A 15,769-nucleotide genomic window follows, 5' to 3' on the forward strand; every position below is an offset into this window, starting at 1 on the left:
GTTGAAGGTCACAGCAAGATATTTTTCTTCTCATGTAGAAGCTTTTGAATAAACTCTACCTCATGAGAACATAAAAACAGGTCAGCTAACAAAGGAACACAATTCATGCCCATGGAAATTCCAACAGACTGTTGAAAAACCTGATCACAAAAGACTATGAAGATGTCAATTAGAAACTCCACCATCCTTTAAATATCAGAGTACTTGTGCTTGGAATCAGAGTGGTGTTTAACAAAAAGAAATTTTTGGATGACTGATCACTAGATGTGAATATTTCTATTTTCTATTTTTGTTGAAGTAACTGTCTATGATGTCTTTAATTTATCGTGAGGAATGGTCGTGTAAAGTGTTGAAAAATCATTGGTTTTGATGTCGTTCATTTGGTAAAATTTTGTGATATCAAATTAAGTAAAAGTTCTATAGAATTTTTGTAAAATTTACATTTGATTCACACCACTTCTAGCATATATCGTGGCACGATACGTGAATAGATCTTCATAACTGCCTTACTGCCATAAGATAAATATACATTACCTCCTGTAAATTCCTAAACATACGAAATTTATTATCGCGTAATTTCGCGAGAATCATCACTCGTGAATTGCAATTTCTCGTTTTTATTTTTATATTGCTAAATACATGTAAAGCCTCTTGATCAACTGAGCACCCGTGAATTTATGTTCTCGCGATTCCACGTATACGAGTCATTTCGCGATATCAAGTACTCGCGAAAAATAAGGAATTTACAGTAACCTATTTCTTTTTCAATATGGCAACGACAATTAAGCAGTTGCTATTTGAGGTTCGCCAGAGCTGTCACCACTTCACTTTCAAAGATATTATCCAAGCTTGTCTTAAGAAATAGCAATATCGGGAGAAACACGAAGCGTCGAATTCATTGTCAACTTGAATTAAATTGTTGGACATGGCGACTTGTTGAATAAACATCGTAGTGCGTCGGGTTTCTCCTGGGATTCCTCAGCTATTACCATCAAAATGAAAACTTCTCTATTTGCGTGGACTTTCCCTCCCAAAAATAACTTCTCCCGTGATCAATACTCTCTGTCTTCGTGTGGTGTCACTTTACTCCAGTTGAGAACTCGCCGTTTCTGCCGTGAGTTAGTAATGACTCATATCAAATCTAACGTTGATAATTCTTTGAAGTAATTGATTTGCGCTATATTTCGTTCTAATCAATAATTCATAATTTAGCATACAGAAATAGTTTTTTTCATGACCTATCCTTGACAAAAGTAGAGTGCACAGACTGTAGTGGGTATAAATATGGGTCTTTTGTTTCATCAAAAACAGAAGTATGCGGAATACACGTCAACTTCGTGTTCAAGATACACGTCACGAAAAGAGCGTCTTACAAGTAAATAGTTCTTCTTTTCTAAATATATCGAAAATAACATTACAACTAGTTTCCTTGGTATCGGCAAGATGGTACGTTGCTTACATAAAAATGGTATAACCTTGTCGATAAAAGCAGTTTATAGACCTGCAGTTCAGTTGAGATAGAGCGGGGTGAAGGTTTGTGATTACTTACATACAAAGTAGTATTTGAGATCTCTTTCAAATGTGTGAAAACTGATGGTGGGACAAACAATCAAAAACTCTCAAGTTTATAAAATCAGTCACCGTTGCTAGTATTGGTTGATTGATTGATTGAGGTTTTCCGCCACACTCAACAATTTTTCAGTTATCTGATGGCGCCCAGTTTTTATTGGTGGAAGAAAGAACCCAGATACAATGTAACTAGGCAGAGGCCACCGACCTCCGAAAGTAAACTGGGAAACTTTCTCACATACCGGCGCGAGAGGGATTCGAACTTGCGCCGACCAGCGGTGAGTAGCTGTGTGATTTTGAGCGCGATGTTCTAACCACTCGGTCACATCCACCGTGAGGTCTTTATCTTAAACAGGTAAACGGAGTAACCCATAGTCAAAATCAGTGTGCCACGAACGGTCTAACAATCAGTATCAAACACATCAGACAGCATTTGACCTAATGATAGGTTGTATTGGCAAATTAGATCATTATAACGACCATAGAATTTGCGAAAAGTTGACTTTAAACGAGACTGTTGAAACCCTTGTAACATCAACTTGTTTTTCAGTAGTCTGCCTAGATTGAAAAACTTATAAAAACAAGCTCTTACGTATTGAGTCAGTTGAGAAATATAGACACCATATGCAGGTAATAATGTAAGGAATAACGATCTCCACCTTTAGAATTTAAGGAACTTACGATCTCCATATTTAGAATTAAAGGAATGACGATCTCCATATTTAGAATTAAAGGAATGACGATCTCCACCTTTAGAATTTAAGAAATAACGATCACCAGCTTGCGATAGTGGTGACGAACGAGCACTTCTTTTTAATCGCAGCATAGGATTTCTAACTTAACACAATTTCCTTTCATCATAAATCAGTCCATATCATATCTTTGAGAATCTCAAGAAAATATAAAGTTCTCTTCCGTTCTCGCTCATGACTTGTCAACCATTGATATTAACTGATACCCTGGACGTATATGAACAAGATATAACAAAGTATGTTTTGTTTGGTATGAACATATTTTATTGCATACATAATATACAACAGGTTTGAACACAAGTTCTTACAATTTACGAGGTTTTCACCTTAGATTAATTTATAACAATTGTCATAAAACATATGTATAGATAAAATAAATACATGTACATTTAGCATAAAGTGAATTACTATCATGAGAATCTGCCTGAATTAAGTATAAATTTGTGAACAGCATTAAAAATTTGGCTGTTAGTTTCATAACCCATATTGTCACTGCCCCAAAGTAAAATCCGTGTATCAATAATAGATAATTCTTGTATTTGAAAAAGTTCGTTAAACATAACATTTCTTACTACTGAAAATCTTTTACAAACAAAGAAGAAATGATATGCATCTTCTCTCATACCACAATGACACGCAATGTTTTGTTTATGTCTCAGTTAAAATAGTAACAGTACTTCATTTAAGACAGAAAACAGTAGTTAGGGCATGATGTGTATCAACAGAGTAGTCCTTTGGAAATATAGAAATTATGAATTGAACCCATTTCACTTTACAAGTTCCAAGCCTCTTTCTGGGGGACTGAGTTTTCTCAGTAAAATAGTTTAGAAGGTTCATTATGTAATCTCCATCGGGAGTTCTTCTTATCCAGTGTTGAAAACCTTGACCAAGTTTATATAATTGGATTGATTGCCGAAGATTTACTAGACGTCGCCTGAACGTCTTCTTGTGCTATTGTCGTATCGGGGATAGTGCGTGTGGAACGAGAGTGTTTTCAAAACGTCAGAATTTGAATCGTAGGAAACCAGTGCGGTATGGCGCTCGTATCAATGGTATATATGCAAAATTTACGTAGCGGTAGTTTCACATTGACTCACCGAGTGTATCAATGTATTCAGTCAGTTTTTGTGAAGGATGTAAAGCCTAGGTCTGAATCCTTAACTAGTCGACAAATAAAAATTAGTAAATATCAAAAGGTTGTCGCTAGATGTTATGATTCTAATAACGAACAGCAATCTGAACATCGCTAGAGCTTTTCCATCAAGTCGAGAGAAAAACCCACCACGGATGTAATACGTCACCATATTGCAGCAATTTTGGGTCTAGAAAAATCCAAAGCTGCCGTTGAAATAATTATGTTTTTATGAGAATTAACAAAAATATACAACTAGTATGAATTAGTACAGTACCTTCATCCGAACTTTAGAAAAATATCATTATTCAAATTGAATATTGTTTTATCAACCCAAAACCAAAATGATGGCCATACTTAACAATCCGCGTAAAATTGCTGAAAAAATGTTCATGACAACAAAATAATCATCACATGTACTATTCGAAGACAATAGATCAAAGCTATAACAACCCCGAACCAAATGTATAGCCATAATTGACTGCGACGACCTTTATCACCATGCATAGGTCACGTGGCACTTCATCTACAGCTGGTGACGTCTCAAAATTAGTGAAAATTTCTTGAAGAGACGTAAAAAATACCACTGATGATTTAAAACTAACACACAGACGTATTGTGACGTATTGGCCAGGGTCATTACGTGTCAACAACTGATCATCCACTGCTGGTTCGTCTGTTTTATGTTTTTCACGGATCATCTTGATTAAAATTTCCAAAAAAAACCCAACAAAACAATAATAATAATTAAACAAGATGTATTTGTGAAACACAAATGCCCCCGATAATGGCCAATTCCGAAGATGACCAAGGTCACAAGGGCAAATATCTTGGTACCAGTAGAAAGATCTTGTCAAAAGAAATGCTCATGTACAATATTAAAGCTCTAATATTTACCATTTAGAAGTTATGACCAATGTAAAAAAATAAATAAAAGTAGGTCAAATGTCAAGGTCAAAGGGTTAAATACCCACGGAAAGGTCTTGTCACAAGGAATACTCATGTGAAATATCAAAGCTCTATCACTTATTGTTCAAAAGTTATTAGCAAGGTTAAAGTTTTCAAAAAGTAGGTCAAACTCCAAGGTCAAGGTCACGGGGTCAAAAATGTTAAAGTTTCAGACAGAATGACAGAATTACAGAAATTACAGAATTACAGAATGGCAGAATGACAGATAGGACAAAAACAATATGCCCACCGATCTTCGATCTCGGGGGCATAAAAAATAGCTAAAAAATAAAATAAAATAAAAAAACAAACAAAATACAATTTCAGCATTTTGATATTTGTAAAATTATTCATATGTAATCAATCAACCAATAAATTTTCTATAGAAAAAAGAAATGAAGTGATACGAAATATTTTCGCTATTTTTCGTCATGTACAAACTTAATAGAGGATTAAACGCCGCAGTATGGTACACCCCATGTAGTCATGAATCATGACTAGACAAGTTTACAGGAATTCCCATTTTCCCCCGAAGAACGATTTGATTCACAAAGACGTGTGTCTTTTATCGTCTATGCGAAAATTTCTGATGTACTTCCAGTTCCATTCCGATCTCCGATCGAAAGTCATTGTGTTCGCGCAACGTTAAATCCAAGTTACACTGTTTGTCAATTAAGAATTATCATTAAATCATAAATAATTCATTAATATCTTCCTTAGCTTTGGTCGTAATAGCTTGCTGAGTGATTTTCTGTTGGCAAACAAAATCTTCATAAATGAAATCCTTTTTATATCTAGGGAACAATTGTGAAGATACCCCTCACATAAACCCGTCTCGCTAAAGATCGTGTACAACGTGTTTGTTTTATTGCTTTATTATGTTGTTTATTTGGTTTCCGTAAATGTCATTCAGTAATCTCCGAACATTTACTTAGAGAGGAGGAGGGAGGATATCGTTGATTTGTGTCGACAAATCTCACGGCACACATCAAATCACCGCGCAACTCAGTCACGATTGATACCAGTAAATGACAAGATAATTTCAATGCAATGCATCAAATCGGTCGCAAATTTAAAAAAAAATAAATATCTTGAGCTATATCTAAGAAAGCACACAGAAGTTGTAATATGAAATATCCTATTAGAAAATGGAAATAAAATTAAGAAATAATTACTCACTTTATAAAAAAAAACAACCCATCAATACTATCATTTATGCAAGAACATTTGATTGGTTTTTAAATAATGATAAATGTATGACATATTATTGAAACATCTTAATGCACTAATGTAATATCAAAGTGCTAAGAACATTACACATGTCGTCTTCGCTAGCCAAGGGTTTTCGGTCCACTGGGGAGCGGAGAGGACCAAAAACCCTTGGCTAGTGCAGATGTACACATGTTATATGATAAACACAGTATTTGAAGAAAGACCATTAACAAGTTACAAATGCATGTGTTCAGAGATTCAAGTGGGACTCGTGTATCTGCCTATTGAATAAAAACGAAAGAAAGTAGAATTTTATAACACATAATTAAATTATCATCAGGAAATCTTTTTGTGCTTTCATTGTTTTTTTTTTAAATTCAAGTTTCAGGTCTATTTGGTGTGCTTCTCACTGGCGGATTTAAGGCGTGTGTGTGTGTGTGTGTGGGGGGGGGGGGGGGGGGGGGGGGGGGGAGGAGGCACGCCCCCTACTAAAAATTTTCAAAGTCTAATGCATTTATGTGTCTTTTATCGGAACACAATCTAAATTCACAATTTTTATGGAGTAAATGCATAAAAATAACAAAAATAATATCAATCATTTCATTAACACATCATGTATTTAAAACATTAACACATCATGTATTTAAAAAAAAAAAAGGACATGCTTTTTCCGAATTAAATTTTTAATCTCAGCGTTTTTACGCTCGTTTAGGTTTCATTATTGAATATGGATGTGTCCGGTTAAAAATGCGGTAGAATTTAAAATGAAAGGAAATATTGTAAACTCATAAGTGCTATAGCATGTATATCGAGGTAGTTAAGAGAAAAAATTAATACTGAAAAAAGATTCTCAAAAGCTCGTGCAGATAGTGACATTACCGACGCCCCATACCTTGGCTTGTAGAAAATGTCTAAACACTAGCCTATCTAGCTAGTAAAAAAAATCTTGGATCAATAAATTGCTTGGATTAAAAATATCTTCATCTACAATCAACTTTTTTCCGCCTTTCGGTTTTACTTGTGTTTGTAAACCATTACAATTCGTTCAAAGCTTGTTTATGTGTTTTTAATTCATCCTGCCTTCAATGTTTATGTTTTCATGTACATGTTTTGTTTACTCACCTGCTATAAAAGAATTCTAATGAAAATGAGCAAGTAAATATGCTAGTATGGCTAGTGTCTCAGAATGTTTTTTTCGTGAGGACTGGTGTAGATATTAATTTATCATGAAGACAATGGATTACGGTAGATGACTGAAGAAATCAATGAATATAATCACATAACACATATACGTCCGTCGGCGATTAAAACTTAATTTGATGAAAGGTGAAGATAGCGAACAGTGATAAATCTCATAATTCCTATAAGAAACACAAAATAAAGAGTTGGGCAAACACTGATCCCCGGATATACCAGAAGTGGGATTAGGTGCCAAGGAGGAGTAAGCATCCCCTGTCGACCGGTCGTACCCGCCGTGAGCCCTATGTCTTAATCTTTAAATGATTGTTCAATTCCACACTTTCTTTTTCAACCACGAATAGATCGGTCTCTCCCGCGGCTGATGATATTTGAGGCATGACTTCGTAAAAAGAAAGGATAGGTGGGTGTGTCATCCACTCGTACATATATTAACATGGTCATATAGAAATTTCTCCATTACTGACCTAGGTCCTTTTCATTTCAACTTGTGAATGAACGGGAATGCCGACTTCATGGTGAGTAAGAATATGTAACTTGTAATTCTTTTAAACAAGGGTGGTACCTCTGACTTAAAATAAGAATGGGAGCTCCCATATTTCACGTCAGAATACGTGCAAGTGTCACTTAATTAAATCATTATCTAATTAACCAGCGACCTTGGTCTTTTACAAGTACTTCTATAAAATTATCAAGAATTCAAATCTGTGTGTAAGATACATTAACAGCCATATTAGTGTCATCTGACGTCGAATACGCTTCATAAAAAACGACTGATTGCAAATCAACAGGAATCATCTATTTAGAGGATAGCCGCATGTTTCGTCATGGTTGCACTATTGCATGTGTAAACAAAGGAAAACATGTGAATGAGCGATCGACATAACCTATCCCTGTGACATCTGTGATGCGAGGGGGCCATAATCATTTTATCAGTGTGTCAAACACAGTAACCCGATCCGAAAGTCGGACTACGTCGAGTTGACACCCGCGTATCAACAGATCAAAAGAGCCGCGAAGCGCACCTGTCAACGAGACGTGATCCAACTCTTCGGATGAAAGTTACTAAAGTAATGATGAGTTTATTATACCATCCCCTCTTTATTTTTAAATTCACGTAAATAAGATAATGAATGTATTCGTGACTACTGTAAAGAGATATATGGAGTGAAATCATTTTTTTTTTTTTTTGTGTACGCAGTTTTGTTTGTGACGCGGTCGATCACGTTCCACAAAAACGTGATGACACTACAGAGCGAAAAGTCATGCAGATCACAATATGTGAATTAACAGGACCAAAACACGGATTATTGATGGAAATATAGTAAACAAATATAATTCTTCACCGCCACTGTTACAAGAACATACCACTGTATCCAGTCAATAATCAATTGAAATGGTAATGATGCTTGGTTATTTATTTGTAATTAAAAGTAAAGTGTACTTAATTACCTAAACTGGCGATTCACTGAAGGACTGCATCAATATAATCTGTGACAATGGATATATGCATTCATATAGGTAAATAAAATTGACAATAATCAAGGACGTAGGATACCCAAAATATTGTTAAAGAATTTTGTAAAATTATTTATAAATGTTTTAATATTGCTGAAACCCACATTTACCACAAGATTTTCCCATGAAACCACTTTCATTTTGTAGCATTCTATGACCTTAATCAAAATATGTCATTGTAAATTTTTGGTGATTCATTCCTTTTCTTTCAGAATTTTCAAGAAAAGCAGCCTGAGTGGTAAAGTGAGTAGTTTCTGTATTACATATTGAATCAGCTAGTAAAATACGTTTTTGAGTTATCTACATAAATATATGTATTTATAAAAAAATAAAATTTATTCTACAGGTGACCGTGTTCCTAGGAAAGCGAGACTTTTTGGACTATCTCACTCATGTCGATGCTATTGGTAAGTTCTACAGATTTGTAAGTGTAATTTTTTTTTTTTACACGTCGAGTTGGTAAGTTCTACAGATTTATAAGTGTATTTTTTTTCCGAATTGGTAAGTTCTACACAGATTTATAAGTGTAATTTTTTTTTCGAGTTGGTAAGTTCTACACAGATTTATAAGTGTAATTTATTTTTTCGAGTTGGTAAGTTCTACACAGATTTATAAGTGTAATTTTTTTTTCGAGTTGGTAAGTTCTACACAGATTTATAAGTGTAATTTATTTTTTCGAGTTGGTAAGTTCTACACAGATTTATAAGTGTAATTCTTTGCGTCAAGTTGGGGATAATTCAGTCGTCGAGTGACTGAGACTATTTTCTAGACCGATCACGAATCAGAGATACGTAAATGCACAGCGTCACCTGATCGTAGGCAGTCAGTGATGGCAGAATAAATAGAAGCCACCTGCTGTTATCAGGCATTACCATCGACTGCAATCATTAGTTATATGGTCACTCACACCAGGATTACTACACCTACATTGTATCAGGGTGCGAGAAAAGTACTCACCCGAGTTAAAATTGTTACGAGACGAGTAAAATTTTCTGTAACTGCTGAATTTATTTACCGGTATTTATTTCAACGTTCTGACTGAAAACTTGTTTGCCTGTACGCGCGTTATCGATGTGCGGAGTAACCATCGCAGTCATATGTCAACATCCGGGGGGTTAACGAATGTAGTAGACAAACCTTATATATCCGAATAACTCTTAAACATTCTTCAAAAGAAAAGTAAGAATTAGTTGATGTTTATATATTTTTGCTGGTACTTTTAATCATACAAATGATATAAAGTCATTTACTCACATGACGAACAACAATTCCGAACATGTGCGGAATGAGACAGAAAATTACCGCTATTGATATCTACATCTTATTGATCGATCATTGCTTTGTTTTTCTTTTGTTTTGTACTTTTTTTACGCTGAGAGAGACTGATGCGCAGGTTCATCCGTAATTCAGACACTGATTAATGACTTAAACTGTCAGGGTTTTTTTCATGACAGAATACATAAATGTCTATAATAAATTAGAAATACAAGTCATGTCCATAAAAAGGTGAAGGTAACGAACAGTGATAAATCTCATAACTCCTATCAGGAATACAAAATTAAGAGTTGGTCAAATACGGACCCCTGGGTATATCAGAAGGTGGGACCAGGTGTCTAGGAGGAGTAAACATTCCCTGTCGATCAGTCACACCCGCCATGAGCCCTATATCTTGAACAGGTAAACGGAGTTATCCGTAGTCAAAATCAGTGTGTAAAGAACGGTTTAACAATTGGTATAAAACACGTCAGACAGCATTTGACCCAATGACAGGTTGTATTGGCAAACTAGATCGTTATAACGACCATAGAATGGGCAAGATACTGACTTTAAACGAGACTGTTGAAACCCATGTCCCATCAACTTGTTTGTCAGAAGCCTGCCTCGATTTAAAAACTGATCATACGCAGAACAAGCTCTTGTGTATCGAATAAGTTGAGATACATAAATACCATATGCAGGTGATAATGGAATACTGTTACATAAATATGGGAAGTTGGCAATGTAGAGTCTTTTCGTAGGCCATTGCAATTATTCAAAAGGTACATTGGGCATTTGGGCTGCTCAAAAAAGTGAAACAGTTCACTTTTGAAACTGACCATTCGTAAAAAAAAAAAAAAAAAACAAAAAAAAAAACAAACAAAAAAAAAAACAAAAAACAACTCAACAAAAAACCCGGGACTTTTCAAAATTTTCTCTATAAGAGCGATCAAATGATTTGATTTTAATCATTGAAGTAATTGTTCAGAACTTCCCAAAGGACAAGTATACTGCTTAACTACTCCAAATTACCATATTTTTTACACACATTACTAGTATACAAGGTATAGCAAGTTAAGTGGGAGAAAAGCTGATGACATGTTCCTAAAATTAAAAATCACGTGATTTATCTGGATACAGCGAGATTGTGGGAGTGGAATGAAGAAAAATTTGACGGATTACAAATCTACGTTCAATTTGATCTTACAAATAACATGTTAGTTCTGAAAAAGCACATCAATTATTTTGATGTAAGATTATTCAAATATTATGACGATTACTGACAAATAGGTGAACGGTACTTTTGATTTGCTCTTAGATAGAGACACTCGAACGGAACACGATCGTCACAACAAATTGAACGATGCAGAAAAGTCAGCATTAGAAATATATTGGGCGATGTTAAATCTTATCTAGGATTAAATTGCAATCACCATACCTTTCACTTGTATACGTGTATTAATGGATCACATTAAAGTGATCACATTAAAATGTTTAATTAAATACGCAGATTCAAATCTCGCGGACGGCAGGGGATTTCTTAGAGTATGTTGTTATGAAAGGAAATAAATAATAAATGTCAATTATACAGCTTCACAAGCCAAAGGTTCAGCCCTCACACTAGGCAGATTTTAGAGCTTACTGTCTAACTCCCACTTTGAGATTTTCCCCTATAAGTATGACACTCTATATAGACAAACTGAATTCATGCTTCAATGTCTTTTCTTTAGAAAAACTGGCAACAGAGCTAGTTTTTCAATCTTTTGAGTTGATAAACTTGTACCGAATTAAGTTGCAATCTGTCTGTAGAGTTCTCGCCTTATTGAGGATCAAACAGACACCACACATTCTCACAATGGGTGCGCATCTCTCGATTCTTATTCTGATGCATGTTCCTGTATCTGACGTAAAGGTTTTTCAACGCTTTTTAATGGCCTTAATCAAATGACCCGTGACTTTCATAATTTCTTACCGAACAGCTGTTGAAAACAACGACCTACCCTATATACCCAAGTCTAATGCGACCAGGAATCAAAATATCTTACTCGTGAAAACTTGTACATGTGGTGGTATGGAACCCATATGACGAATTAAACTCAATTTTTGTGGCATCTCAGTTTGTTTGCATAGAGATCTGATAGACATATGAATAATGGACGATAATGGGTTCCTGTTCATTTTCTCGTTATACTTATTACAAGAAAAAACAAACAGGAGCGCTCTAGGGCGCCTACCCTGTCGCCTTCCTAAACACAGATTTAAAACATTACTTGGGAGCTCACTTCATAACGTCTTTATTAGAAATAGAGTGGCCTGTGGATTTTAATGGAGAATTAAATGACTTTATGTTAGACGGGATCGAGAAGCGCACTCTCGACTCATTATCTTCCACGGTGGACAGTTTACCATTAGTCCGAGAATACACTGATTAAATAACATTGATATTATAAACTGACATGGTTATTTAGAGAGTTTGTCGAATGATGCATACAACTCGGTTGGAAAGGGGGATAATAACTCGGAAATTTAGTTTGTTGTGGTAAAAGAGAAAATATCATACTCTTGATTGTATTATTTACAAACGAGAGAGAGAGAGAGAGAGAGAGAGAGAGAGAGAGAGAGAGAGAGAGAGAGAGAGAGAGAGAGAAGCCTACATAAGTCTACACCTTTAAAGAAGGGTATTATAATTCAACGTTCATTTTATTGAAAATAATCATATTGCTGATAAATACCTTATGATATCAATTATCATAAACATTTAAAATTTATAATACTTGATCATATGACTAACAAATATACCAATAACCTTTAAACCCAAAATTAATTTGATATTCGAAAGAGAAAAAAAAAATCAAAGAAAAATATATTCATTTACTAAGTGCACGATAATTAGCAAGATTCATACATGCATTCCTACAAATTTTTGTTTTCAGTATGAAACATATATTATCGACGTATCATCAAGGGCAATCTAGAATTTATGGATTTTAACAAGATGCTTAAATCTCTCCTCTAAATATCTGCTTATATCAAAACATTATAGTAATTTGATTGGACGATTTGAAAAACTGGGACTATGAATAACACCGCTGATTGAGCATGCGCAATGATACAGTCATTTAGGCTTACTGAGGTTATAATGGTGAATATTTGGCGCTTGTTGGGAGATAAAAGCTCGAGCATGCGAACGTGTATATATACCAGGCGAGATTCTTAGAGCCCATATTTATGGAGAAAAGTAATTCCTGTATACACGTAGCTAAAACATATTTCACAGTTGTTTTACAACAAATGATTTTTTTTTGTCTCCGAGTTTAAAGACTGAGGTGAAACGGAGGTATGATTTACCTTGGCGAGAATGCTTGCAATATTACTGTTACTCACGCTTTCATCTCATTACATCGCTAAATGCTGGTTAAGTGTCTTTGACACGAAGTCCTAATCGAGACATGCGTATCATAAGAATTAATTGTTACTTGATAGATAAAATATTGAATCCGCCCACTTGAACTTCACGATATCGGGTGCGCCTTCATAGTGTTCCATAGAGCTTGGGTGCAATAATGTCAAACTTAATTTGTATCCGAAAAGTTTAGTCACGGATGAAATTACTTTAAACCAGCTTTTATTCGCTTCTACTTGATATCGTGGTTCACCTGTGGTAAACTGGTTCGCGGTGAGCAATTTTCGAGATGGAGCCTTTTTCGAACCTATGACAAACATTCAAGGACTGGTTTGCGACGAGAAATATTCGCGACGATGAGGTTCTAGCTAAGTTTTCTTGCACGCGAATTAAAGTTAGTTTACAGTATTACTCAAAAGTTTGCGTTCAAGAATTCCTCAGTTATCGCATATTAAAAATTCCTGAAAATTAGGAACGTTTTATTTCTAGCACACAGGTATATAATAATGGTATTTATGTTACATTGTCAATTTACTGGGCGGTAGTAATACAAAATTTACAACCCGACAACTAGTTATAAATTCCAAGTATATTGAAATGGTTCTGTTATGGCAGTAAATGCTGAATACCGGGGCACTGTACCAATTAGTTGGACATTACACTATTACCCTTTTAAGACTGGTACCTTTGAAAGGGTGATATTATTCCGAAACAACGCTCTGCAATTACGTTCGTACTAGTTATAAGACGGATGAAATAGCGGAGAGTAGTACCGTCTACAATAATGGATGTAAATCTCTATAAGCTTCGCGGATTGTTATTGTCATCTATGAAAAAAGCAAACCTACTTCATAGATGATAACTTTGTCATGTGAAGTAACGAAACAAGTTGACATGTATCCATTGAGTCAACCCGAAATATAACAAAATCATTATTTAGAAAATAAAACACAAAACGATTCCTTTCCTATCAACCCGGAATATAACAAAATAATCATTAGAATTAACAAATAAAACACAAAATGATCCATATCCTTGCGCAACACATGAAAACGTGATTAGATTTTAACAGAACAGATGTCTTTAGATTCAGAGGAGAGATTGTGTTTTTATAAACCTTTGTCGGTAATGGTATTATCGAGACAGATTTGGCCGTTAGCGTTGTTAGTATAAAGCAGGAAGGCATGGGCAACTGATTAACACGGGAAACGAGAGAATGGTAAGGATTTTCACTCATAACTCCAATACTCTTCACCACAGCCAAGGAACGCTTTAATGGTAGGCAAATAAAGGTTATGAAAAAAAGCATTCGAAAAAATACTTACGCGACTTAAAACAATTAAGATACCGTGGTTTCACGATTCTCTGCTGTTTTCGTAGTGCTGGAGTACCACGAAAAAATGGGCACCGCGGGATACAGTTTTACTTTAATGAAAGAACATGGAGTACCTCTCGACTTAATTACGTATCTTAGAATCTCTATTATCAACAAATCCCGGAAATCTGCCGCCCACGCTAATATAATGAAAACACAGTACACGTACGAATGAAGATGATCTTAAGATCTTTTACGGAATGTGCAAGATCTAATAGTTAGAGCATTGTCGTCTAGAATTATTAGAAATTAATACAGGCCTGACTTATACAATATACAGATAAACAAGGTGAAACAAAGACTACTACACATGTTTTTGATTCTTAGTTATATTTTGAACTTTTCATCTATTTTATTCATGATAAAGAAACAACAATATTTTGATATATATAAATTAGTTTCGTGTATATAACTAGATTCTTACATACTTGTAGTCATCATCGTTTTGTCAATAATAATCCTTTGGTGGTTCAATATTTATATATTCTATAAATAGGAACCCAGAATTACGTCACAAAGAGGCTTGCTTTGTATGGAAAGTTAATTTAACCATAAAAAATATTTTTTTTTATTTTATGAAAGTCTAGTTTAAGGAATAAACCTTTATCGTGTTTGTATTATGGATGCGGTGGGGTAATTTATTATAAAAAGTAATATACTTGTAAACAGAAAATCCTGATAATGCACCTTCCTCTGCCATTAAGGTGGACATTTAAGTAAGATTTAATCCATTTCACTGGAATGAAACCTTGCTTAAAAACTGGTTTCTCATTGATTATTCAAAGAGTGGCGATGGGAAATCCAAAAAGTACCCTTAATGTGGAGACGTCCCGTTATGTCAAGAATTGTCAGCTAATCTACTTTTAAATTTGATTTTTTTCACTTTCTACATTTTGTGCAGATGGGGTGGTTTTAGTGGACCCGGAATGTGTAAAGGACCAGAAGAAAGTCTATGTTCAAGTTCTCGGGGCTTTTCGATACGGCAGAGAGGACCTGGATATCATAGGCTTATCTTTCCGGAAGGACTTGTTCAGCGCCACCATACAGGTGTATCCGCCGGTTGTCGAGCAGCAGAAGCCGCTGACGGCGCTACAAGAACGGCTGATAACGATACTGGGACCTAATGCCTACCCATTCTTCTTCGAGGTAAAAACAAATCGGCAGACGTCAATTTGATTGAGTTATAACGTGCAACTTAAGCCCGTTCTTTACGTGGAAATTTTACTAATGTTATTGAATGATCATTACCCGATACAAATAAAAAGCTGTTTTCGTTCTGATGATAATTCTTTTCACATGCAGTGAAATTCCGTCCATTACTAATTACAAAGCTGTCCAGTTCTTAAAATATCTACTGTGTGCAGATACTTTACTTGAAAAAAAAAATATCTACATGTATATGGTTT

The 15,769-nt window shown here is 35.0% G+C and overlaps 1 protein-coding gene across 2 annotated transcripts in view; it reads left to right on the forward strand.

Annotated features, from left to right (window-relative positions):
* Nucleotides 1–15,769, forward strand: part of LOC125660403 (beta-arrestin-1-like) — a 42,957-nt gene that overhangs the window by 6,949 nt on the left and 20,239 nt on the right. Inside the window, exons 3-5 of one of the 2 annotated variants that reach the window (XM_048892219.2) lie at nucleotides 8,541–8,571; nucleotides 8,675–8,735; nucleotides 15,265–15,509. In XM_048892219.2, the coding sequence (XP_048748176.1) occupies nucleotides 8,541–8,571; nucleotides 8,675–8,735; nucleotides 15,265–15,509 (337 nt within the window). Of the gene's footprint in view, nucleotides 1–7,691; nucleotides 8,572–8,674; nucleotides 8,736–15,264; nucleotides 15,510–15,769 lie in introns of those variants that run through there. The other variant, XM_056150493.1, reaches the window with a different exon arrangement.

This window comes from Ostrea edulis, chromosome 9 (assembly GCF_947568905.1).
Source record: "Ostrea edulis chromosome 9, xbOstEdul1.1, whole genome shotgun sequence".
Lineage (NCBI taxonomy): Eukaryota > Metazoa > Mollusca > Bivalvia > Ostreida > Ostreidae > Ostrea > Ostrea edulis.